Source organism: Lagenorhynchus albirostris, chromosome 7, assembly GCF_949774975.1.
Source record: "Lagenorhynchus albirostris chromosome 7, mLagAlb1.1, whole genome shotgun sequence".
In the NCBI taxonomy this organism is placed as follows: Eukaryota; Metazoa; Chordata; class Mammalia; order Artiodactyla; family Delphinidae; genus Lagenorhynchus; species Lagenorhynchus albirostris.
The window spans coordinates 109,285,159-109,308,598 of NC_083101.1; the positions used below are offsets into that span (position 1 = coordinate 109,285,159).

Here is a 23,440-nt window from a genome sequence, read left to right on the forward strand (position 1 = left end):
TGCTAGGATTCATTAACTCAGCGGTTGTTTGCAAAAGTACCTAAATCATCTTTGCCCTTGGCCAGCAAGGGGACTGCTCAAGTTCTCAGAAGCAGCTGGTGAGGTTCTTAGCCAAGTTCTTCAGGTGCAGGAAGTTCTTCGGGACAACCTACTTTGACGTGGCATCTACATATCTTTAAACCAGACTTCCTGGATCTAGGAAATGTTATTCCTGACTCCTTTGACCCAGAGACTGGCTAAAATTTAGTTTTTATAACCTGTAGATAATCACTGTTTCTTCCTTCCTTTTTTTCTTTCTAGGAGCTGGCATGGTAGTTAAATTTTTCTAAAACAGTCATATTAATATGTTCAAAAATCCACTGCTGAGTCTCGGAGAGAGGGTCACATCTGGCCATGAAAATCTTCTTCTCTGCTGGGTTGCAATCCATGCAGCTGTTACTCACAGGATGGAATAATGTTCTGTCCTGCAGGGATCGGAAAGAAAAGACAAGACTGATATCATGCATGGTGAATGCTTGGAACCCAAACTATAAAGAGAAAGTAAAATAACCCTGCTGATACTTCAGTATCTACCCAGAGTGTGAAAAAAAATAGACCACCTCCCAAATCAAACAACAGGAGGTGGGGTTGCCACACGGAATGTGGTTTCCTAGGAACCGTGGGCGCAACGTGGGCCCTCCAAGCAGATTCAGCCAGAAACAAAGAATTCATTCATTCATGGACTTTTAAAAAATATAATCCATTCATTGCCTGCTCTGTGGTAAGCATTTTGCTACACGCTCGGGTTTTGAAGATGAAAAGTACATGAGGTTGCTTGTCAACTAGCTACTAATCTAGCTGTCTGGGGAGAGGGATGCATACAGAAACGGTAATTTAGTCCGCAGTAGACACCACCGCAGCCTCGCACACACACCCAGAGGACCAGAAGAGTCACCATCTTCCCTACCCTTGTACTGGGAAAGGCAAATACCAGAGGACCGGGAGCCAGGATGAACTCGGGACTGGGGGTCCACAGTGCGCAGGCGGAATCTCCAAGCACAGGCTCAAATCTGAGCTTCTGCCTCTTCCCGACCCCTTTATCGGCATCGCTGCTCTTCCTGGGATGCAGCTCTCCCTGCCTTTTGTAAAGCGGAGGGAGGCAGTGTTAGCTCAGTGTGTGATAAAGAGAACGGCTCTGTGAATGAAGGTGCTAGCAGGGCACAGAGTTTAAGTGGTGAGCAAGCCCGTTATGTGAATAGCCTCTGTTAATACACACTGCTTTGTATTGTGCAAGCAGGGAGAAGGAAGCCAGTGCTACGAGAAAGGGATCTTTCCGTAAGTAGCAATAAATGCTTTTGTCTCTTATAGTGTCTATGCATTAAAAAGAAAAGGGCCAATAACATGTAAAAACATCCCCAGATCACTGCTGAGATTTTAGGAACAAGTTGTGTTTTATTACTTAGCTTGGGAAACATTTAGAGGATCTGCTTATTTTCTTTAACTGAGGAGCGTTAGACTCAGCTTTTAGGCATCCCATGTCAGCATCTCTGGGTTACACTGGTTGCTAACCAATATTTGACGTGCTTTCGGACCCGGATGTTTGCATAGTTGGGTGCCTGTGAAGGAAGGAAGAATAAGGAAGGAGGAAGGCGGCCCCAAGCCTCGTTTGCATGTTTCCACTTTCAGTGTAAACACAGAGCTACATCTAATACCTAGGCTCCCTCCTCTCCTCTGCTCTCTTCCAAGCCTCCCAGGTTTATTGTGGATTTCACTTTCCGTACACACGAGAGGGCTGCTGACTTCTCCTGCCCACTTTCCTCATCCCCCGCTTCACTGGCTGCCGTTGGACCCCAGGGCAGCTGGCAGGAGCTCTCCTTTCACGGGCGAGGCAGCAGATTCTGGAGAAGGAGGCTGTGCGCTGAGCTCACCCGCCCCTTCCCTCCTGGGGCTGATGGTAATGCTGAGGTCACAGATCCCATCCCACAGACGCCCCCGCGCCTCCCTAGGCAGCAGCTCCTTGGCCCTCCCACCCCCCTCCTCCCCAGCATCCCTCCCACTCCGTCTCCTGCCCCACTTTCTACCAATTTAGCTACACAGGCCTAATATATTTCCATCAGCTTTTCAAAGAGCATCCTTAAGCTGTTACATTCGTGATAATTCTATGTGACCTGCTAAATTCTGAAATTCACTCTGCTCCACATCCATGTACTCCTTTTCCTTCTTAACTCTCTAGATTTCTTCCTATTGTCACTTTTGTCAGTAGCTCAAGCGGGGACCCCCCCATAGACTCGCAGTTTCTCTCCCCAAACACGTATGTCCGTAAAAACTAAAAAATGAGGAAAAAAGGAGTAGAACGTGTTTTAATTCTCTTCCCTTCTCAGTGTGTGCGCCTCAGCGCAGATGCAAAAGCCAAACCAGATTTTCTGAACATTTAATTTTTCCGAATGTTATTTTCCAAGCCATAAGGTGATCATACTTTTCCAAATCTCCAGCTGGAATACACGCTCTGGCAGATCCAGGCATGCTCGTGGGGACAGTCGGGTGGGATGAACAGGTTCAGCACGACCCTGAACCCTCCGGAGTATGTTTCTGTAACTATACGTCATGTTCTCATAAACGCTGAAAAGTAGAATCCCCCACATCTACCTGCATCTGAGAAGCTTCATCAGTAAAACGAGGGGGTGGATAACATCCATCTCTGAAGCCTCTCCCAGCCATAAAATTGAATGAACGTTTTTTCCCAAAGTTCACTGGGGACGAATGACAGGGCTTCCAATAGACACTATCAACCATACGCTGGGGACTAACAGATGATTGCTCTCTGGTTGTGGACTGAGCTTCCGTGTCTTTGGCGTGTCCAGCAGGTCCTAAAGGGGAACCTTCTGGAAGCACCTTTAGTGTCCCCAAAACATGCGTTTTCCACTCTGACCTTGGGAGCTACGTACATTACCATCATTATATTTCTCCGCAGCTCAGCTTCTGGATCGCTAAACGTCATTACTGATGCTTCTCCTGGCTGGCGCATCGTCGTTGGTAAATGTGGCCTCTTGTCCTACACCAGCCCTTTTTAAAACATTTTTTTTGGAGTCTAGTTGATTTACAATGTTGTGTTAGTTTCAGGTGTACAGCAAAGTGATTCAGTTATACATGTATCCACTCTTTTTTAGATTCTTTTCCCATATGGGCCATTATAGAGTGTTGAGTAGAGTTCTCTGTGCAATACAAGTAGGTTCTTATTAGCTATCTATTTTATATATAGTAGTGTGTATACAGTGGAATATTACTCAGCCATAAAAAAGGGCTTCCCTGGTGGCGCAGTGGTTGAGAGTCCGCCTGCCGATGCAGGGGACGCGGGTTCGTGCCCTGGTCCGGGAAGATCCCCCATGCCGCAGAGCGGCTGGGCCCGTGAGCCATGGCCGCTGAGCCTGCGTGTCTGGAGCCTGTGCTCTGCAATGGGAGGGGCCACAACAGTGAGAGCCCCGCGTACCGCAAAAAAAAAAAAAAAGATGCAGAGACAATAAAATAGGTGGGTGAGTTCATAACATACAAGAAGATGACCCTGAGAATAAACACCCACATGGTGGCAGGGTGCAGGGGGCCAGGGCTTTATTCTGTAGGAAATTTGGTCACATTCCTGTCACACCACTCATCTGTTACATGACCCTGGTTGATTACTTAATTCTCTGAACCTCAGCTTCCTCACTTGTGAAATATAGATAATAATATCTGCTTCACGAGTTTGCTGTGGATAAAATGAGTTAATATATGTAAAATCGCTGGCACAATGTCCTACGTGCAGTAACTAACGAAGTAATAGTTATTCCACGCCTGCTCTCCTCTTAATTTATTTTCAGTCAAGGAGCATCCCCAATTCTAAAAATCAGAACGTACTAACCATCTGGTCTGAGACCAGCTATTCAAGACCAAATTGCATTTTCTGGAATACTGGCGAAATAGAATTTGCAAAAATTGGCACCTGCCTCGACCAGTTATCCGAATGGATACATCAGTACCTCCTGGTTTAAGCAAAAGATTTATGGAACCAAAGTAAGTAGTTCAGGAATGAGCTCTTCTGTATAGTTATGGTCCGAGTTTGTATGTGTTGCCTGAAATACAACATGAGTTCAACAAATATTTATTAAGCGCTTTTTATTTTCCGGTGTGTGTTAGGAAGTAGGCATAGAAAGATAACCTAAGATGCCTCCCCTGGCCCAAGAAGTGGGGGGAGACCAATAGGTAGACAAGACATGTTTGAAGCAGAAAGTGTCAATGAGATTGTAGCTGTGGGGGAATAAGATGAATAAAGAAGAATGTGTGAACAGAGAGATGTGAACTAACAGGTATATTTATGCATTCAATTTATTCAGCAAGAGTCTACAGGGTGCTTACTACCTGTCAGGCACTGTTTTAGGTGGTTGGGATGTATCAATAACCTTAATAATATAAAAATTCCTGCCCTCCTGGAGCTTACATTCTAGAGGTGGGGTTGGGGGTAGAGCAGTAGGGCACAGACCATAAACCATGAGTGTAATCGTTTCCATGGCCTGTTCAAAGGTGACACGGAGCAAATCAAAGCAGTCCGGAGAAACTGGAGTGCCAAGGGAAGGGCTGGTGTGCAAACTTAAATAGGGAGGCAAGGGTAAACCTCACTGGGAAGGTGACATTTGAGTAGGTGATGAAGAAGGTAAGGGAATTGGCCATGCGAGTACCTGGAGGAAGAGGTGCCAGATGGGGCAACGGCCAGTGCGGAGGCCCTAAGCAGGGATGCAGTGTGTGGATTACAGAAACATGGGGAGGCCAGGGTGAGGGAGAGTGGTAGGAGATGCGTCAAAGGTGATGGAGGGCTCCGTCCATCATGTGCTGGCGACCAGCAGGTCACTTGGCGTGGCCCAAGCCCAAGGAGCAAGGGGGAAGATTCCAGAGGGTGACAGATGAATAGACTGCGGTGTGACGCTAAGGCTTGACTTTTCAGGCAAGCGTGCGGGATGGTGGTTGGAGGATTTAGAACAGTGGAGTTAAGGATCTTGGGTGCCTCATGCTAGTGGCAGAGAGGAGAATGGGGTGGGAGTGGGGGACTCGGGACACAGCTGGAGGTACAGCTGGAGGCTACTGCAGGGGTCCAGATTTGACAGCAATGGGGAAGAGTTGGGGGTGACATGAGACATGGTTGGAAAGCTTTTTCAGGAGGTGAATGCACAGGGCATTCTGACTGATGGGACGTGGGGATTAAGGTGGAGGAAGTGAAGAACTAGGGGAAAAGCAGTGTTGAGGTGAGAAATGCAGAGAGGAGTAGGATTGGGGGCGGGAAGGATGATCTCTGTTTCAGGTATAACGAGTCGTAGGTGTTTAGGGGACAGCCAGGTTTAGATGCCCCGGAAGCAGTTGGGTATAGACTGGACCTCAAGATAGCTTCTCTGTAAAGTGGGGAGAGGCGAGTTACTCCCTCTTGCTGACTGTTCATTTCTGTGTAACTCACATTGACAGCAAATGCATTTGTGAGAGACATCGCCTTCATGTCCTTTTGTTTCTAGTATGGATACGAGAGAAGGAAGGCTCGGAATTATGGGACTAGGTTTTAATCCTAGTTTTATCTCTGACAAGAATCTCTGATGGCCCCTTCGTTTGCTAGTGATTTCAGTTTTCCATCTGCAAGACGAATGGAGTGGGAAGACGAGGGAGGGATGAGCTAAGGGACAAAAATAGCCGCCTTCCCACCTCCTAGGGTTGTGGAGAAGAACCAGGTGGATTTGTGAGTGGCCCTTTGAGCTCTGGAAGAAAGCCACATCAGGTGGTTTTTTCCTGCCTATTTTTGCCGTTGGCATCTGGCAGAAGGAGAGTAACACCTTGACAGGCATAAAAGGGACAAAGCAGTGTGATTGCCTATCCTTTTCAATTTTTTCTTTGGACAGGTACAGTTCCTCACAGGAGGAGAAAATTGGTCTTCCTGCATCAGTGGATAATTTGGCCAATCAGAAATAATGCTTCTGATGCCCCTACCAACAGAGCCCTCGGTGTGTGTGCTGAGACAGTGCTGGCAGTCCCGCAGCCCTGCCTGCTGCTCCATTGCTGGTTTTCTGGGCTACAGGCAAGTGATGGGTGTGAGTATACCCTCAATTCTCAGAGCGGCCAGGATCATTACAGAATCGGTTGTGATTTGTTAAATCTCTGCTCTTCACACCATTCAAAGACTTCCCAGCCTCTTTGCTAAATTCTTAGCATGTTCCCGAGGTCTTGTATAGGCAGCCCTGCCCCTGGCCTTAGAATTCATCATTTCCCCTCACACGCAGACGCTTCAACTGGCTTCTCCGTTCTTCCAAGAAAACCAAGCCCTTCCCTACCCGAGGGCATTTGCACAAGCCGATCCCTGTATCTGGGATTTTTTTTTAACTTAAGTTTTATTTTATATTGGGGTATAGTTGATTACGATGTTGTGTTAGTTTCAGGTGTACAGCAAAGCGATTCAGTTATACGTATATGGGTTTGGCCAAAAAGTTCATTTGGGGGACTTCCCTGGTGGTCCCGTGGGTAAGACCTCGAGCTCCCAATGCAGGGGGCCCGGGTTCGATCCCTGGTTGGGGAACTAGATCCTGCATGCCGCAACTAAGGAGTCCGCATGCTGCAACTAAAGATCCCACATGCTGCAATGAAGACCCGCACAGGCAACATAAATCAGTAAATAAATAAATAAATAAAAATAAACCAAACTCCTGCCAACGTTACATGAAAGAAAGTTCATTTGGTTAATGAATACGTTGTTCAATAAAGTTCTTGGGGGAAATGAAAAATGTGTCTTTTATTTTTACTTAAAACTGAATGAACTTTTTGGCCAACCCAATACATATATCCATTCTTGTTCAGATCCTTTTCTTCACTTGCCTAAATCCTACTCATCTTTTAGGTCTCCGTTTAAAAGCTACTGTGTCAGAGCAGCCTTGCATACCTCTCTGACCTGGGTAGAGCCCAGTGTCCCGTTCCCATATTATCCTGTACACTTAATGTATTCAATTTAAAAATCTGTCTGCTTCCCCACTAGACTGAAAACTCCAAGACTAGAGAAAACCCATCTGTTCCATATCTTGTTTCCATCTGTCCATAGCTGTTCATCTCCCCTCAGTAAACCTGCCGTCAGTCACGTCAACATAATAATAGCTGCTATTTATCGAGTATGTATTTATGCGCCTCGTAAGTGTTAAATGTTCTACCCAGATTTTCTCATTTTATCTACTTCATCCACATAAGCAACCTGAAGAGAGAGGGAATGTGGACAAACAGGAAGCCAGGTTCGTCTGTTTATTTAACAACTGCTAATTCGGCACCTACTACGTGCCAAGCAGTGTTTTAGGTACTGAGGATACTGCATGAAAGAAAGCGGAGAAAAATCCCTGCTCTTGTGGAATTTACATTCTAATATTTAGCGACAGTTAAATAGCTAAAATAGTATAGGAAGACGACTAGACAGCCTATCGTTTCCTCTATGTAAACTTACTAGGAGAGCTAAAGTCAAATCAGGAGAAGTTTTTCAGGCATCTAAGAGAGTAAGAGCTGACACTCATTGAACTCTTATTAAGTGCCGTGTCCTAGGTACATTTAGCTTTTATTTCATCATCACGATAATCTTCTAAGGTAGATACTGTTATTATCGCCATTTGATAAACGAGGAAACAGAAGCACAGAGTAAGGAGGTTTCCCAAGGTCCCAGAGCTAGGACCACCGTGGAGCCAGAACTCAAATCCCAGGTCCCTCAGGGTCCAGCCCCTGTGCTCTCAGCCTCAGCCTGTCTCACCCCCGTCTTCTTCCTCTTCTTCTTTTTAAAATTTTTTGGCCATGCTGCACAGCACGTGAGATCTCAGTTCCCTGACCAGGGATCGAACCCTCACCCCTTGCCTTGGAAGCATGGAGTCTTAACCACTGGACCGCCAGGGAAGGCCCTCACCCCCTTCTTAGCCGAGCCAACTAGCAGTCCTGCTCTAGACCCACACGTGCTCAGCAGGGAAGAACTGTCCTCCTTAGCAAATACTAATTTCAAATGTGTATAGTTTCAGTTAGCCTGATCCTTTAAAGTTTGACAATCTCCATCTTGACAGGCCTTCAGTTCAGGAAGTCTCTGTCCATGTGTTAGAGCCTGAGATAGATTGTGATGAAATCTTTTTACTAGTGACCAGAGGGTGGCAGTGCAGCCTGTTAGGTAAAATGGTAACCGGCAGGGATATGGCTAAGGTACCCAGATATGGCAAAAATTAAAAGGACGTGACGACGAAATGACTTCAGCTGGATTAGACACACAGAAACAGAATGGGAAGGCAACACTGCTGAAAATGTAGCTTCTTTGCAGGGGTGTATGTACTCCCGTCCTGGGAGTTAACCTCCCTCATCTTTGAAGATCGGAACTTCTCAGGGTACAATGCTCATGTCTCCTATTGTGTCTCCTATTATTTTCAGAGTATAGGGTATGATGTAGACATTGTGCATCTGGTTTTCAGCAAGATGTTTAAAAATCCCCCTTTGTTTTCCTATGGGTAAGCTGGAGAAATATGGGCTAGAAGATAATTCACCATTAGGTGAATTTGTATCTGGTTGAGTAACTGCACCCGACGGGCCAATGTCTCCTCTGTCATAGGATGGAGGGCTCGGTTCTGGGCCTTGTTCATTGGGATCAACAGCTTAGATGAGGGCCTGAGTGCGCGCTACTTTGCCCTAACTCACGCTGGAGTAAAACTAGTTCACCTGGTAATAAGCTGGATCAAAGAGTCGAAATCCAGGCTGGGGTAAATCTCGTGAGGGAGAATTTAATAGAAACCAATGGATGGCTACCCAAGTATAAAAGGTGAACTGGGGCTTCCCTGGTGGCACAGTGGTTGAGAGTCTGCCTGCCAACGCAGGGGACACGGGTTCGTGCCCCGGTCCGGGAAGATCCCACATGGCGCGGAGCGGCTGGGCCCGTGAGCCGTGGCCGCTGGGCCTGTGCGTCCGGAGCCTGTGCTCCGCAACGGGAGAGGCCACAACAGTGAGAGGCCCGCGTACCGCAAAAAAAAAAAAAAAAAAGGTGAACTGTACAGGTAGAAGACTACAGAGACGTATCTGTGTAGCAAAGCAAGAGTGGTTTTTTAATACTGAAAGCTCATTAAGAGGCCAAGTATGTGAAGTTAAGGCAGAAAATCAATCAACTCGAGCTAATTCAACAGGCATACACTGCTCATAACAAAGGGGTGCTAGAAACTCATTCTGTTCTTTGGTTAAACACACCTAGAATACTGTGTTCCCTTTTGGGCATCACGCCACCCTCTAGGACCATCTGGAGTGTGTTAAGAATCTGTGTCCAGGAGGCTGAGGTAGGTCCCAATGAAGTTATCTGAAGAGCAGTGGCAGGAAGTTGGGCCATGTAACTGGAAGTAAGGAGTAAAGATCAGACCAGCATTGTTCAAGGATCTGGACTCTGTCTTGACCAAAATGGATGAAACTTAATCTGTGCGGTACCAAAAGTCTTAGAGCTTTATAATACTTGGGACTGTCCAGAAACGAAGGGGCTGATCAGGGATAGTGTGACTGTCTAAGCATGACCACGAGTCCAGGATTTTGTAGTGGGGCTTCATTTATCAGAACCAGAGTCGAATTTCACGCCTTTTAATTAAACTCTGTTTCCTCATTTTAGGTCCTAAATCAATACCAAACCGGAATGATTTAAAAATAACAACCTTGTGGCCATCCATCTGGCATCTTTGTGGACCAGCAGGATTTTATGAGCTGAGAAGCTAAAGCCCTGGCACGTAACATAAGGTACCATAAATAGTCAGATGTGGGCACATGTCAAGAATTCCACCCATTCACTTTTTAAAGTACTGTGACTGTTTCACTGTTATCAGTTTAGCCTGACAGGTGTCTTTTTATCTGTATTTTCCTGTTTGATGTTATTTTTAAGCCCTTTCTTATGGAAGTTAAACTATAAGGACACCCCAGAGAGCAACTCAGAAAAGTGATGTAAGCCTTTCACTTTTGGACTTTGGGGAGGCTGTGAACGTGGTTCTGAGACGAAAAGGTGTGCTAAGTTTTATCCAGCGCAGCTTGGGGTTCCTGGAGGGGATCGCATCAGTAATTGAGCCCATTTAATGAATACTTATTTACGAATGTCTACGTGGTAGATATTAGGCAGGCCATACAGAAATACAAGAAAAAGTTCCTGCCCTCAGATAATTAACATCTATACGGGGAGACTAGCCACGCATAATACAATGTTCTAAGTACAAAGGAGGGAACAAAATGCTATAGGAATACAAGCAGAGGGGCAATTCCAGCTACAGTAGGAGGGAAGAGCAGGGTAAGGAAAGTAGGTAAAAACTGGAACTAGAAAAGTGATTCTCTATCTGGCTGCCCATCAGAACCTTTTAGGGGCTTTTAAAAACTACCAATACCCAGGCTTCTCTTTCTAGAGCATCAGTCTATCCTTATGCCAACAGCACGCTACACTAATAATTGCATTTTTGCGATGTCTGGGTACCTGGCACTTTTATAGTGTTTGATGCTTGTTTTTTTTCTTCTTCAACTTTTTCTTGGCTCTTCTTGGCCCTTTCATTTCCATGTACATTTCAGAATCAGCTCATCAATTTCCACAAATAAACCTGCTGGGATTTGATTGGTTTTGCACGAAATGTAAACACCTGCTTGAGAACGGGTATCTTCACAATGTTGTCTTCTTATCCTTGAACATGCTAGCTTTCCTCTGTAGTTTTAGAAGTTCCTCTTAGTGATGTTTCGTAGTTTTCTGTATAAAGGCCTTGTGCATCTGTTGTGACAGTTATTCCTAATTATTTGGTACTTCTATGGTGATCAAATGGAATACGTTTAGAATTTCATTTTCCAGTATTTTGTTGCTGGCATACAGACACTTGATTGTCTTATATTTACTTTCTATCCAGGACTGTGCTGAATGTACTTACTAACTTTAATAGTTTAGATGTATAACCTTTGGATTTTTTTATGGACACAACTATGTCGTCTGTGAGGAGACTGTTTTATTTCTTCCTTTCTGTTTCTTAGACCTTTTAATTTCTTTATCTTGCCTGATGGCCTGGGAAGGCCCCCCTGTGCCATGTTGAATAGAAGTGATGGTAGCAGACATTATATTTTATTCCCAGTCTCCAGAGGGAAGTTGAAACATTTCACCACTAAGACTGATGTTATGGGGTTTGGGTTCTTATTAGGTTAAGTTTGCCCATCAGTTTACTTTTTGTATGGCTAAGAATTATTAGTCAGAGGGTTAAAAACTTGAGGATTCATAAATAGACCATGCATATAAGGCCCCTCGACTTATGTCAAGGGTGCCACTTCCCTGCAGTGGGAAAAATGATTTTTTTTAAGTAAATGATGATTGATCAATCGAATATAAATATGAAACAAACAGCCCCATTTTACATTGTAAACAATGTAAACAAAAACTATTCCAGGGAATATATACCACAATGCAGAAGATTAAACAACAAAGCTTCCAAAGATGACTTAGAATACTACCTTCTTGACTTTGGTGTGGGCAAAGATTTCCTAAACAGGACACTGAAAACACTAATCGGAAAGAACAGCTCTTCATCAAGGAGAGAGAAATGGCCAGAAACTGACTGGAGTAAGATATTTACAAAAAACCAACGAAGCACTATACCTAGATGTACCAAACACTCTTCAAAATTTGTAAAAAAAAAAAAAAAAAAAGAAAGAAAAGAAAAAACAAAGTCAGACAACCCACGTTAAAACACGGTCAACAGACTTGAACAGGTCCTTCTCAAAGAAGATCTCCAAAAAGGCTAACAGACATGTGATCTCACTCTACAACCACAGAACGGAAAAAGGAAAAGAAAAAGAAACCAACGTGCCAGGTGTTGGTGAAGATGGGAAGGTCTGGGTTCTCAGGCAGCGTCTGCCCACAGTTCTTCGGGCCCCGGGATTTCAGTGCCTGCTGACCTGACCTCCTTAAGCTGGCCCCTGTATCTCGCTCTAGGGCCTTTGTTCTCTGGGCTCTAGAACAGCTCCGTCTGTAAGAGCCGCCGCCCAGAGATGTCAGGAATAAACACCCCCCAGGAGCAGCCGTCAGCCAAGACTTGACTGTGGTGGTGGTGAAATATCCCAACCTCCTTCCCGTCGGTATGTGTTGTAGACCATTGCAGAAGTGTCAGTGGGCTTGGTCTCCCCTTGCCCACGCTGGTACTTGCTTTATCAGAGGCCCTGTATCGGTTCCCTTCCCTGTTTCACTTCCTTACTGTCTGCCACGATTTTGGAGGAGGGTGGGCATCTCCCAAATAAACCACTCGCACTCCAATTCTCACTTCAGGGTCTACATCTGGGGAAACCCCAATGAAGATATATGTTATACTCCCATAAAAATGTTTCCTTACTAGAAAAGGACATGGGAGATAGCTCTTGATCTGGGGGGATAACAGTAGTTCCTATTTCTTAGCATAGATTGCTATACAGCAGGATATAGCTCACCACTATTCCCAGTGTAAAAAGTGTACTTGTCACCCACATGGATGGAAATTCAATCATATGGTCAGAAACCTTGCTGGAAGTTTTCCACAGTTTACCTCACTGAATTACTGTCTCTGTTTTATTGACGTGGAAGTTGAAAATCACACATGTGAAATAACTCACTCGAGATCACATTACAGTTCCAGGATGAATTAGAATGTCTTGGGCCAGACGAGCCACTGTGACGTTGACCAGATTGTGAAGAGGCAGGATGAGAATTTGGGAGAAGGTACTTCATCTTCTCGGTGGGAAACCAAGTAACGTATAAACCAGAGGGATGCAATGACCAGCTCCTGTGGGCATCCCTCTGACTTCAGGATGGAAGGTGGGCTGGCGGGTGGGGGGAGGGCGGAGGCAGGGTGGCCCTTTAAGGGAGCCTTTGCGGTAATCCGGGACTGAGACTGGGAAGGGCTGCAGTCGGGGCTGCGGCCACAGGGACGGCAAGGAGAGGGAAGGGTTCACACGTCTTAGAGACCAACTAGATGTAGGGGGTTAAGGAGGCAGCGGGACAGTTTCTTGTTTCAGATGTCGTTTTGAGTGTCGGCTGGTGATTTGAATATTTTTACTGAGGTCTCTTCTGCGAGTCATTGTTCTTGTAGCCGGGGTCCGCCTGGTGGCGAAAGAAACCGAAAATGGGATTTCTCACCCTGGGTACCTGCTACGAGGGGAGATGGCTGGGCAGGAGCCTAGTTACACGACCCTAGGATAGGGATTCCTTCCTTTTCTCGTGGTGGCAAAGAGCCACATAGAAAAATAACTGAGAGCAAGGGGGCGGAGGGTCATGGAGGGTGGTCCACTTCTAAGCTGGGTAAGTTTCTGGGGCTGTAATACACAGCATGGGGACTACAGTGAATAACTCTGTATCGTATACTTGAAAGCTGCTAGAGAGTAGATCTTAACAGTTCTCCACACACACACACACACACACACACACACACACACACACACACAGAACCCTGTACAGTGATGCATTTGTTAACTCTACCTGTTGTGGTCATCATTTCTCAGTTCACAGGTGTATCAAATCGTTACGTTGTATACCTTAAACTTACACAATGTTGTGTGTCAATTATCTCAGTAAAGCTGGGGGAAAAGGGGAAAATCTTCCCGAAAAAAAAAGAAAAGGGCCAACAAGGTCTGAGAGCTGATGGGTGCTGAGAAGTCAGAAAACGGGGCCGACAGCGCCCTTCCCCACTCAGGCAGGTCGCCGGCAGCCACTACTCAACCCAGGAAATCTCTGTGCGCCTGGGAGAAGCGCTTGTCTGGTCTTGGTGATGCAGAATCCAACAGGCATCAGGACTCCCCCCGGGGAATATTGATCGGATGGCTTAAGGGCGCAGGAAGGAGGAGAGACTTCAAGGCCAGAGGCACCTGCGCTTGAATGCTGGCTTGGCCCCAAATCTGCTTCTTCCTCTGTGGATCGTACGTGACAGGCCCAGGTGGTTGGTTGTGAGGTGTGTAAGGCACTAGCTCTGAGCACCCTCACCAGCTGGAGCACGAGGAGGACGGAGCCTCAGAGATGCCCCACGGGGGTCCTTTAGGCAGTCAGCAGAGTCTCGGGGATGCACGTGGATTCGTCAGTGTGCTGCTACAAAGGGCGACCCCAAAGCCGACTCCAAAGATTGCTAAGCTGTCCAAAGCCCCCAGGGCCAAGCAATGCCTCCAAACAGACAAGGCAGCACCTGCCAGAGGGACTTCTTGCTCTGTGCCTCAGGAAGAGCCCTTGGAATAGACAAGGGACTTTCTCAAACAGGTACATCTGAACAGGCCTGAATCATCACCTCAGATGAGCTGTTTCGGAAACTTTCCATTTCAGGCCTTGGCCATGTTCCCGATGACGTATACATCGTGCTTGCTGTATAACTAACCGGTGAGTGTAACCAGAGTCACGTGAGGCCAGGTCTGAGGAAAGAGCCCAGCACAGTCATGCCTGGCGGGTCCCTGTAAGCAGTGATGAGAAACGGTCTGCTCCGTGGGGACCAACAGTACACGAGGCAAATGGCAGATCAGGTATTTTATCCATGTGCCCTGAAAGTAACTTCCTAACGGTCAGCATATAACCATCAAAACAAAACACTTCTTTATTGCACCACGCATGGACTGTACTATACTGAATAGCAAAAGGGTTTGACAAGATTAATCATTTCTGATATATCTCACAAGGAAAACAGGGAGGTTTTCCTCTTGTCTGATTTCCCCCCATCACCCCTTACCATATCGGACGCCATCTTCTTATTAGCTCTTTTGATTTTAAATTGTTTTTTAAGAGGATATAACAACTGGTATTTTGTACTTTTCCCACAACCTACCGGACGTTGGCAGGGGTGGGCGGCAGTGTGCGGAATAAACTTGTACAAATGAGTTTGCCTTTGAGTATAATTTTCGGTGCCCACCTCTAAGAGGTAGATGCCAGAAAGCTTACTAAGTGAGGGAACAGGTATCAAAACCAGTGGTCCCCATATTGATTCTCTGCAGACCTTCCCCTTCAGCTCTCTGTGATTTCAGGGGATACTGACTACCACAGCCAAGGCTGGCCAACACTCCTGATTCAAGTGGTGGGTGGGACATTTCCCTTACAGTCTGGGGTGAGGCTGAATCATTCCAGAGTGTGAAAACGCAAACAGAGGGCATCTTCCACCTGGCTGGGGAGGCCCATAGCAATTCTACAAACTTGAGGGGCAGAAGGGAACTTATGAGTTCTTGCTAATTGACAGCCGAGTCCTGCCTTAGAAACCAAAGAAGCTGAGAAAAAAATTGTATTCTAAAAAGCTATCAAAAGATAACTTCATGAAAATATTTTAAAATATTTAATTGCCCTTTATTCTTTACTTAAATGCTCAACTCAATAAAATATGATTTTATATTTAGTTTTGAACTATTTTTTCTAGCAATAAATGTTACCCTTCTAATTCTTTAAACTTTTAAATTCCCCAAATAAGTTTTCCTTTGTTATACTTGGGCAGGATTTTGGCCAGATTAACAATGGGTCTTTCTATATAAAGGTTGCAACAATTAGATCTACATGAATATATTAGTATTTGTGTACATGTAATTGTCTTAACCCAAAGAGCTCCCAAGCGAATGAGCCTGAGATGCATAATAAGTAAAGAGATGTGTTAATCTGAGTGTGTGTGAATTGGTGTCGTGAAAAACTCTACATGTGCACATTTGTTTGCAGGGCATATGGCTTCTGCGTTTGGGAGCCATCTGGGTTGAGACCAGGCCCTTCCCGTGTAGCGCTAGTGTCCTGGCTCAAAGCCATGTGAAGTCGAAACTGACTGTGCTGGGTGTGCACGTGGCCAGCAAAGCCAAAACAATGCCCCTTTCTACACACTCTTGTCTTTCCCCTCATCTTTGCTGTGGTCTCCAAATGCATGAATCAAATGGCCAGGTAACAGTTTAAATCAAAACAATGCGTTAAAACCAAAAACCTTTGCGTCAGAAAACCTTAAGCAGGGCAGTTGGAGAGCTCGCTGCCCGCAGCGAGCTGGCCCTTACCTTTCGATGTCCCCAGAGCTGGTTCCCTTTCATGCCGTGACAGTCATACAGAGTGACTGGGCTGCTATGGGAGATGGCGTCGAAGCAGAATTTTCGGGTGTGCAGGGGCTCACCAGGCCGAATATCTTCTCTCCAGCCAAAGGTGAAGAGCTAGCAAAGCAACAATAGCAGAAAAGCTACGGTGAGTTGAATTTGGAGAGATTAGGAAGCAGGGGGAGGTATGTCTTTTAGCTGCGAAGAACTCCTGCTTCGTGATTTACAAGAAAAGAACTATGTCTCAGCATAAGAGGGGCACTGAAAAAGGCATGAATGCTATTGCCCTGTAGCAACACCAGAAGCACTTTTGGCCCAGCCTGGCCAAAAAAGCAAATGAAGTGTTTCCGGTTAGATAGACAGAGGGAGAGAGACAGACAGACAGACAGAGGGAGACAGAGGGACAGAAAGAGGGGAGAAATTTTTAATGATGTTCTTTACCTTCTTCATTTAGATAAAAAAAATCAGTGGGTTAAATGTTACACAGTTAGCCTAAATTGAGCAGATTAACTGAGAAAAGACCAGGAGTAGGGTTGAACTGGATGGATGCCAGCAACTTGAACATTTTGATTTAAGTGAAAGCTAAGCTTGATGAAGTAAAGAATAGGCAAATTCGTTTCCTGGAGTTGGTAAGAGTAATCCTGCCGGGCAGTGTAGAAAGTTCTGGACTGTGACTCCCAGTAAGAGATACAGTTTGCAAATACACGTAGATCCCCTTTCCCCCAACTGAAAATGGAAATTTCATGAAATATTTTTCCTCAGTGCATTTAATAGACTCTGATATTCCATCCAAACTTTTCCTGTCTTAGTCTATTCTATTCCATCCATCCATTCTATTAAATTTATTTTTAATTTAGTTAATATGTTTACTTTTGACTGCGTTGGATCTTTGTTGCTGTGTGCCGGCTTTCTCTAGTTGCAGCGAGCGGGGGGGCTACCCTTCACTGTGGCGTGCAGGCTTCTCATTGCAGTGGCTTCTCTTGTTGTGGAGCACGGGCTGTAGGTGCGCGGGCTTCAGTAGTTGTGGCACGTGGGCTCAGGAGTTGTGGCTCACGGGCTCTAGAACGCAGGCTCAGTAGTTGTGGCACACGGGCTTAGTTACTCCGCAGCATGTGGGATCTTCCTGGACCAGGGATCGAACCCACCTCCCCTGCTTTGGCAGGCATTTCTTAACCACTGCGCCACCAGGGAAGTCCCCATTCTATTATTTTAAAAATGTGACTTATGGATGCACTAAATTGATTTTACAATGTATTAAATTGAAAAAACTACACTTCTGTAAGGAAAGGGTATTTTTTGGAGTTTGAGCTGGATAACCATTTGAGAGGTTCAGTACGAGAAATCCTTAAGTAAGTGGGAAAATGGACTAGATCAGCCCTAGGATTTCTTCCAGTTCTAACATCTCAATGTCAGGAGACTCTGTGGATGTAAAAACAAGCACAGTGCTGAGCTATAAGCAGACAATACACTCGGCTCTGTCAAGCTGCAGATTACCACAATTTTGGGGTCCTACCTGGGTAAGAAAATGCAGAGAATCTGGCAAAATTCCACGGATGGCTAACAAAAACAGTTAAATGGTGGGGAAACTGCAGAAAACTTGAAAAAGCTGGGTTAAGTGGTCTGAAGAAAATCGGAAAGAACTCATCTAAATCAAACACATGAAGCCTACTGTCTGAGTTGTGGCAAGAGATTGCATTCTGTTTCCCTGGGAGACATGACAAAATAGGATGTTTTAAATAGAGGAAGGTGTTTTAGGTTAGGCATTTGAAATAGATTCATGAAGAGGAATTGTGTGGTCTCTTTCCCTAGATTCATTGTTGTTGTTTTAATATGATTGTGGACTGAGGCATTTTTATCTTTTTTATTTTTTTTTTATTATTATTTTTTTGCGGTACGCGGGCCTCTCACTGTTGTGGCCTCTCCCGCTGCGAAGCACAGGCTCCGGAAGCGCAGGCTCAGTGGCCATGGCTCACGGGCCCAGCCGCTCCGCGGCATGTGGGATCTTCCCGGACCGGGGCACGAACCCGTGTCCCCTACATCGGCAGGCGGACTCTCAACCACTGCGCCACCAGGGAAGCCCCTGAGGCATTTTTAGATTCATTCAAACCCTATGCAGGGGAGTCATTTCTCAAGGAAAAGTGTCCGTTCAGCTATTTCTGGTTTTGATCACTCCCTTCAAATCGGGACCTACCGCTCCCTTGGTTTTTGAGATACTGTGCTCCTGTGTTATCCTAGAACTCTGTCCTGCCCATATCCCGTTTCTATCCAACCCTTCAATGTAGGTCCAGCTCAGGGTTCCTCAGATCCCGTCCTTGCACCTTCCCTGGTTGGTCTCACACATGCTCAGTTTAACTCTCACTGGCACGTGGATAACTCATCATCTGTGTTATGTCCAACCCTGTGTAGGATTTCCCTCCTACGTGTCCTGTGGACATCTCAAAGTCACCACATCCTGAGTTCCATTGACTTCCTTCCCTTCTAAACCTGTTTCTGCTCCTGTGTTTTGTTTTAGTTGGTCACGTCTTTAGCTTCTCAACCTGGGCGTCCTTTGTCTTTATGTCCTTGGTCTCCCTCATCATCTTCATCTACTCCATCACCAAGTCTCACCACTTTTGTCTTCTAAGTATTACAGGAAGTGGTCCCTTCCCCTCTGTCTCCACCACCTTTGCTCTCAATGTTTCTTGTCTGGACTCTTGAAATGACCTTCTAATTGCTTTCTTTCCCACCTTCCTCTTCTGGTTCCTTCATATCGTTTTCTGTTAAATTGAAGTATAGCTGATTTACAACTTTGTGTTAGTTTCAGGTACAAAGCATGGTGATTCATTTATACATATATATCTATTCTTTTTCAGATTCTTTTCCCTTATAGGTTATTATAAAATATTGAGTATAGTTCCCTGTTGGTTAGCTATTTTATATATAGTAGTGTGTATATGTTAATTCCAAACTCCTAATTTATCCCTCCCCTGCCTTTCCCCTTTGGTACCATAAGTTTATTTTCTATGTCTGTGGGTCTATCTCTGTTTGTACCTAAGTTCATTTGTATCATTTTTTTTTAGATTCCACATATAAGTGATATCATATGATATTTGTCTTTCTCTGGCTTACTTCACTTAGTATGATAATCTCCAGGTCCATCCATGTTGCTGCAAAAGGCATTATTTCATTCTTTTTTTATGGCTGAGTAGTGTTCCATTGTATATATTTACCACATCTTGTTTATCCATTCCTCTGTCGATGGACACTTAGGTTGCTTCCATGTCTTGGCTATTGTAAATACTTCTGCAGTGAACATTGGGATGCATGTATCTTTTCGAATTAGAGTTTAAAATACCCATATGACCATGTTACCTCTTAACCTGAAATCTTACCGTATTTTCACATAACCCTTAGAGAATGAAGTTCAGACTCTTTAACACATAAAGAACTTTCCACGATCTGGACTTTGCCATGTTTTCCAGCTGCATCACTTTCCCTTTAGTTTATGTTCTATCAACAATAAAAGATTTATAAGTTGCTAAGAGAATAGATCTTAAAAGTTCTCATCACAGGAAAAAAATTCTGTATGTTTGGTGACGAATGTTAACTAGATTTACTGGGGCGATCATTTCACAATAGATACAAATATCGAGTCAATATGTTGTATTACTGAAACTAATATAAAACTGTATGTGAATTATACCTCAGTTTTAAAAAACTGTAGTTCCTTGCACTAATCAGGTGGTATGTGTTTCCCCTTCGGTGACTTTGTTCACAGGAGCCCCTCTGGTTGGAAGGCCCACATTCACTGGCCAACCTAGTTACTGCTCAGCAGTCCTTGAAGGTTAAGTTCAGGTGTCCACTCACTAAGAAGCCTTCTCTTTGAACCCCTCCTTCCCATCCCCCACCTTATTTCTCATGATTATCCGATTATGTTTCTGTATCCCCCACTAGACCGTGAGACCCGTAATGGCAGGAACCACATCTTCTTCATCTTTGTGTTTCCAGCACCCAGAACAATTCATGACATTTAATTAATGTCCAATGAAATTTCTATTGAATAAGTAAAAACTCACTCTCATTATATTAACAGAAATGGCATTGAGATAACTGTCAAGAGGAACTAAAAATTAGTCTTTTCATGTTCTCTAATGAATTCGTGTTGTTTGTGTCTAATTACAACGATAATTAATTTTTTTGAGCTTTCAATTTCAACGATTCTAGGCTCAGTTACCTATTATTAGAATAAAAATTTCCTGGCCTGTACACCTGTCATTGCTTAAATCTTTATGTTATTTAAATATCACAACCCCTTGGTACTATAAGCTGTGCAACCCACGCAGGAACCGGTGGCCTTGAGGGTTTATCGATTTTCTGCTTTGTCTCTTTTCCTCTTTTTGGTTTTTATACATGTAGAAGCCAGAGCTGAAAGGCTCTGTCATCATCACCCAGCTGGGGACAATTGGACTGCAGAACTGCAAGGACTGGCCACCGGCACACTTCAGGAGTCCAGGCTTGTGTACGCCTCTGTAGACAGACTTCTCTTACTTTTGACTTTCTTTCTGTTTCCTTTCTTTACTTTTTATTAAATAGATCAGTCAAGTCCAAAAGAATACCTGCGTGAAAGCAAACGGGCACATTCGTCTCTCAGCTGATTTATTCATCTGCTCTCACAATTACATCTCAGGGCACCCTCGGGTGACTTTTAGTTCTTGTTTCCAGGCTTGTTATTAAGGTGCAGTAATCATCCTCAGCTGTGCAGACTGAGCATCAGCTTGTAGGCGTCAGTGTTGGAGGAATTAGTATTTTTATTATCACCTGGTGCTTACTTTCCTGCGTCCCGGGAGATGCGTCTTCGGATTATATAAACGGCTTTATTCTTCTGCACCTGCCATTAGCTAAGATTTTTCTCTCTCGTGTCTTTGAAATGCTGTCTCCTGCCACATAGCTTATCCTAATGGTAGTGAGGAACCAATCAGGCACCGAGCGTCTCATTCCTTAGGCCCACGTGCCCCCGTGCAATCGTGTCAAAGCAGAAACTGACAGACATCATGCACGTATTTGATGGTTTGCAAACCCTCGGGCCGCTCCTCGCTGACAAGAAGTATTCAGATTTTATTCAATACCTCCTGATTTTTTTTCAGCCTCAAATTCCTCAGCCTTGGAGTAAATTGATGTTCATTTCTCCACTTTCCTCTTTGAAGTGACACTTTAAAACGGATTCGGACTGATACGTAAGTCGTACTTCTTGGTGTGTGTAACGTTGCCTGAGTCTGTATCGTGTTATACGAACAAGCTCACGAGCCTCGCTGCTGCACGTAAATTTATTATCTCAATGTTGCTACCTGACCTGAGAAGATGGAAACTATTTTTCTCTCTGTAATTAGTTAGATTTTATCGCATTGGCGTGTGGTTGGTAGAGGTCTCAGCTACCGCATGTTTCTCCTTGTGGTTTGGCATCCTCGGTCCTGAGGCTGACACTGCGTATCCATCAGCTGTCCTGTACCAGGTGCACTGATCCGCCTCCATCTCTGCACATCTCTGTCCAGCTCTGGGCAGGGCAGCGTCCTCAGCAGGACGGAGACTGCCCTGCAGGCTTCCTCCCAGCACAGGTCAGGGCTGCCCCCTGGCACCGAAGACTCCCCACGCCCCGCCTTTCCATCAGACTCCTAACGACACATGGGGAGTGTTCTTTCCAGACCTCACAGTCCTATGAAGGCCTTTTTCTTCTTTTCTTTCTTGGTCCCCATAGAAAACTGAGAGCCAGCTCTCAGAGCTGCGGTGATGCCTCGACAGAGGGCTGGAAAATGAACTGCACGCTCCCTTCCTGCAGGGAAGCCTCAATCATCCCCCTCTTCTGTGACAAAAACCGTTTTCTTTCCAGGAGCTTCCAGAGACTCTCTTTAACTCCCCACAGAACTATTTTGTTTATTCATTTGTGTTTTATTTTTGCCATTAAAAAAAACATCATTCCAGCTCTAATAAGTGCCCCTTTCGTGTTCTTTGAATGCTTTTGAATCAAAAAGAGTGCCTATCACTTTCCTGTCCTGATATTCTTTTCTCCTCTGGGAATTTTAATCTAAATGTAGAAGAATGAGTCCTAATTTTTAGAAGTCATTGAGTAATATATCAAAAAAAGCGAACAGTTAACTACCGGAAGACGAAGCAGCTTGTGATGATTGAACCTCCACATCAGTATACGGTGATACGTATTTCAGATATGATTGACTTAACCTCCTTTCAACCTTGTTGCATTGCCCCGTTTTCAGAAGTGTCTAGAGGCTGGAAATCTCTTCCACGAGCCGTAGTAACCGATCTTTCGTTCCTCTTAGATAGTTGTCTGCTTGTCTAGTGCTGCCCTCTGGTGACTGTTTCTGGAATTACACGTCATAGCTTTTTGCAGTTTAGCTTGGGGTGGGGCGGGGTCGGGGAGGAACTGAACCAAGAATTTTTAAATGTATGCAGTGTAGCTGGTTTTCTTTATATTTACGTGCAGCCGTCAAACAAAATCTGCAGCCCAGAGCATATTTCATTCTAGCACATTGCAGGGGATGGAGATGTTCAACCTGATCCTGGCATTCAGGTATGCATCCTTCGTATCAGCCAGCCGGATAGGTGTGTCTCTTGGTTGGGCTGAATAGAGATGGCAGAGTGAACTTTAACCCAACAGATACGGATTTTCCTTATAGCATTCTCCTTTTTCTTTTTTTAAAAAAATATCCTTTCCCTCCCTAGAAGCCAGCCTTACTGACTGGCCTTGAAGCCTTCTCTTTTGTTCCCAGGCTGCAGTCTGAATTGCTTCTTGGGGGAAACAGGCTGGCACCGTCCACCGCCCTGGTCACATCCCCGTGGTGCTTATAGAAAGGGACAGAGGATGGAGTAGGCCGTCAGCTTCCACGGATATTCCACACCCCGCAGTGACCCTTGAGCTGCAGGGCCTTCTTTAAAACCCATCTGATACGTGTCCACACGTGCAGGGTGTATTTGAGTGAGTGAGACGTAGTATTTGATGTTTGGCGGCTGCCTTGGACGGCGGGAGATTTCTAGTTTGGGGTTGGTATAAAGCGATCCGCGGGGAAGGTTGTGAGAAGGAAGAAGACAAAGTATATTTGCTCTGCACCTCCTACCAGTGCAAGATGCTGGGACATCACGGACGATATTGATTCTCACAATAACCCTGTCCGTGAGGTGGGTGTTATTGTCCCTCTTTAAAGGGGGAGGGACTATGGTCTTGAAAGATATAACGATTTCACAAGGACGCACAGGTTAAACTGGCCGGGATCTAGGTTAGCCTGACCGAAGCCCCATGATCCTTCTAGAAGACCACGAGGCTGCGGGAGAAGAGGACAGGGGGCCGGTTCCCGGCCGGGGAGGGGTGGTGTTGGGTTAGGGGTTGTTTGGGTGGACTCTGGGCTGTGCCGTGGGCTTGGTCTTCTGCTGC

The 23,440-nt window shown here is 45.2% G+C and overlaps 1 protein-coding gene across 1 annotated transcript in view; it reads right to left on the reverse strand.

Annotated features, from left to right (window-relative positions):
- Nucleotides 1-296: 296 nt before the first annotated feature.
- GALNTL6 (polypeptide N-acetylgalactosaminyltransferase like 6) overlaps nucleotides 297-23,440 on the reverse strand; it is a 1,149,397-nt gene continuing 1,126,253 nt past the window's right edge. The window contains exons 11-12 of the mRNA XM_060155818.1: nucleotides 15,988-16,137; nucleotides 297-464 (exon numbers count right to left, since the gene is read on the reverse strand). Of these exons, the coding sequence (XP_060011801.1) occupies nucleotides 297-464; nucleotides 15,988-16,137 (318 nt within the window). The remainder of the gene's footprint in view (nucleotides 465-15,987; nucleotides 16,138-23,440) is intronic.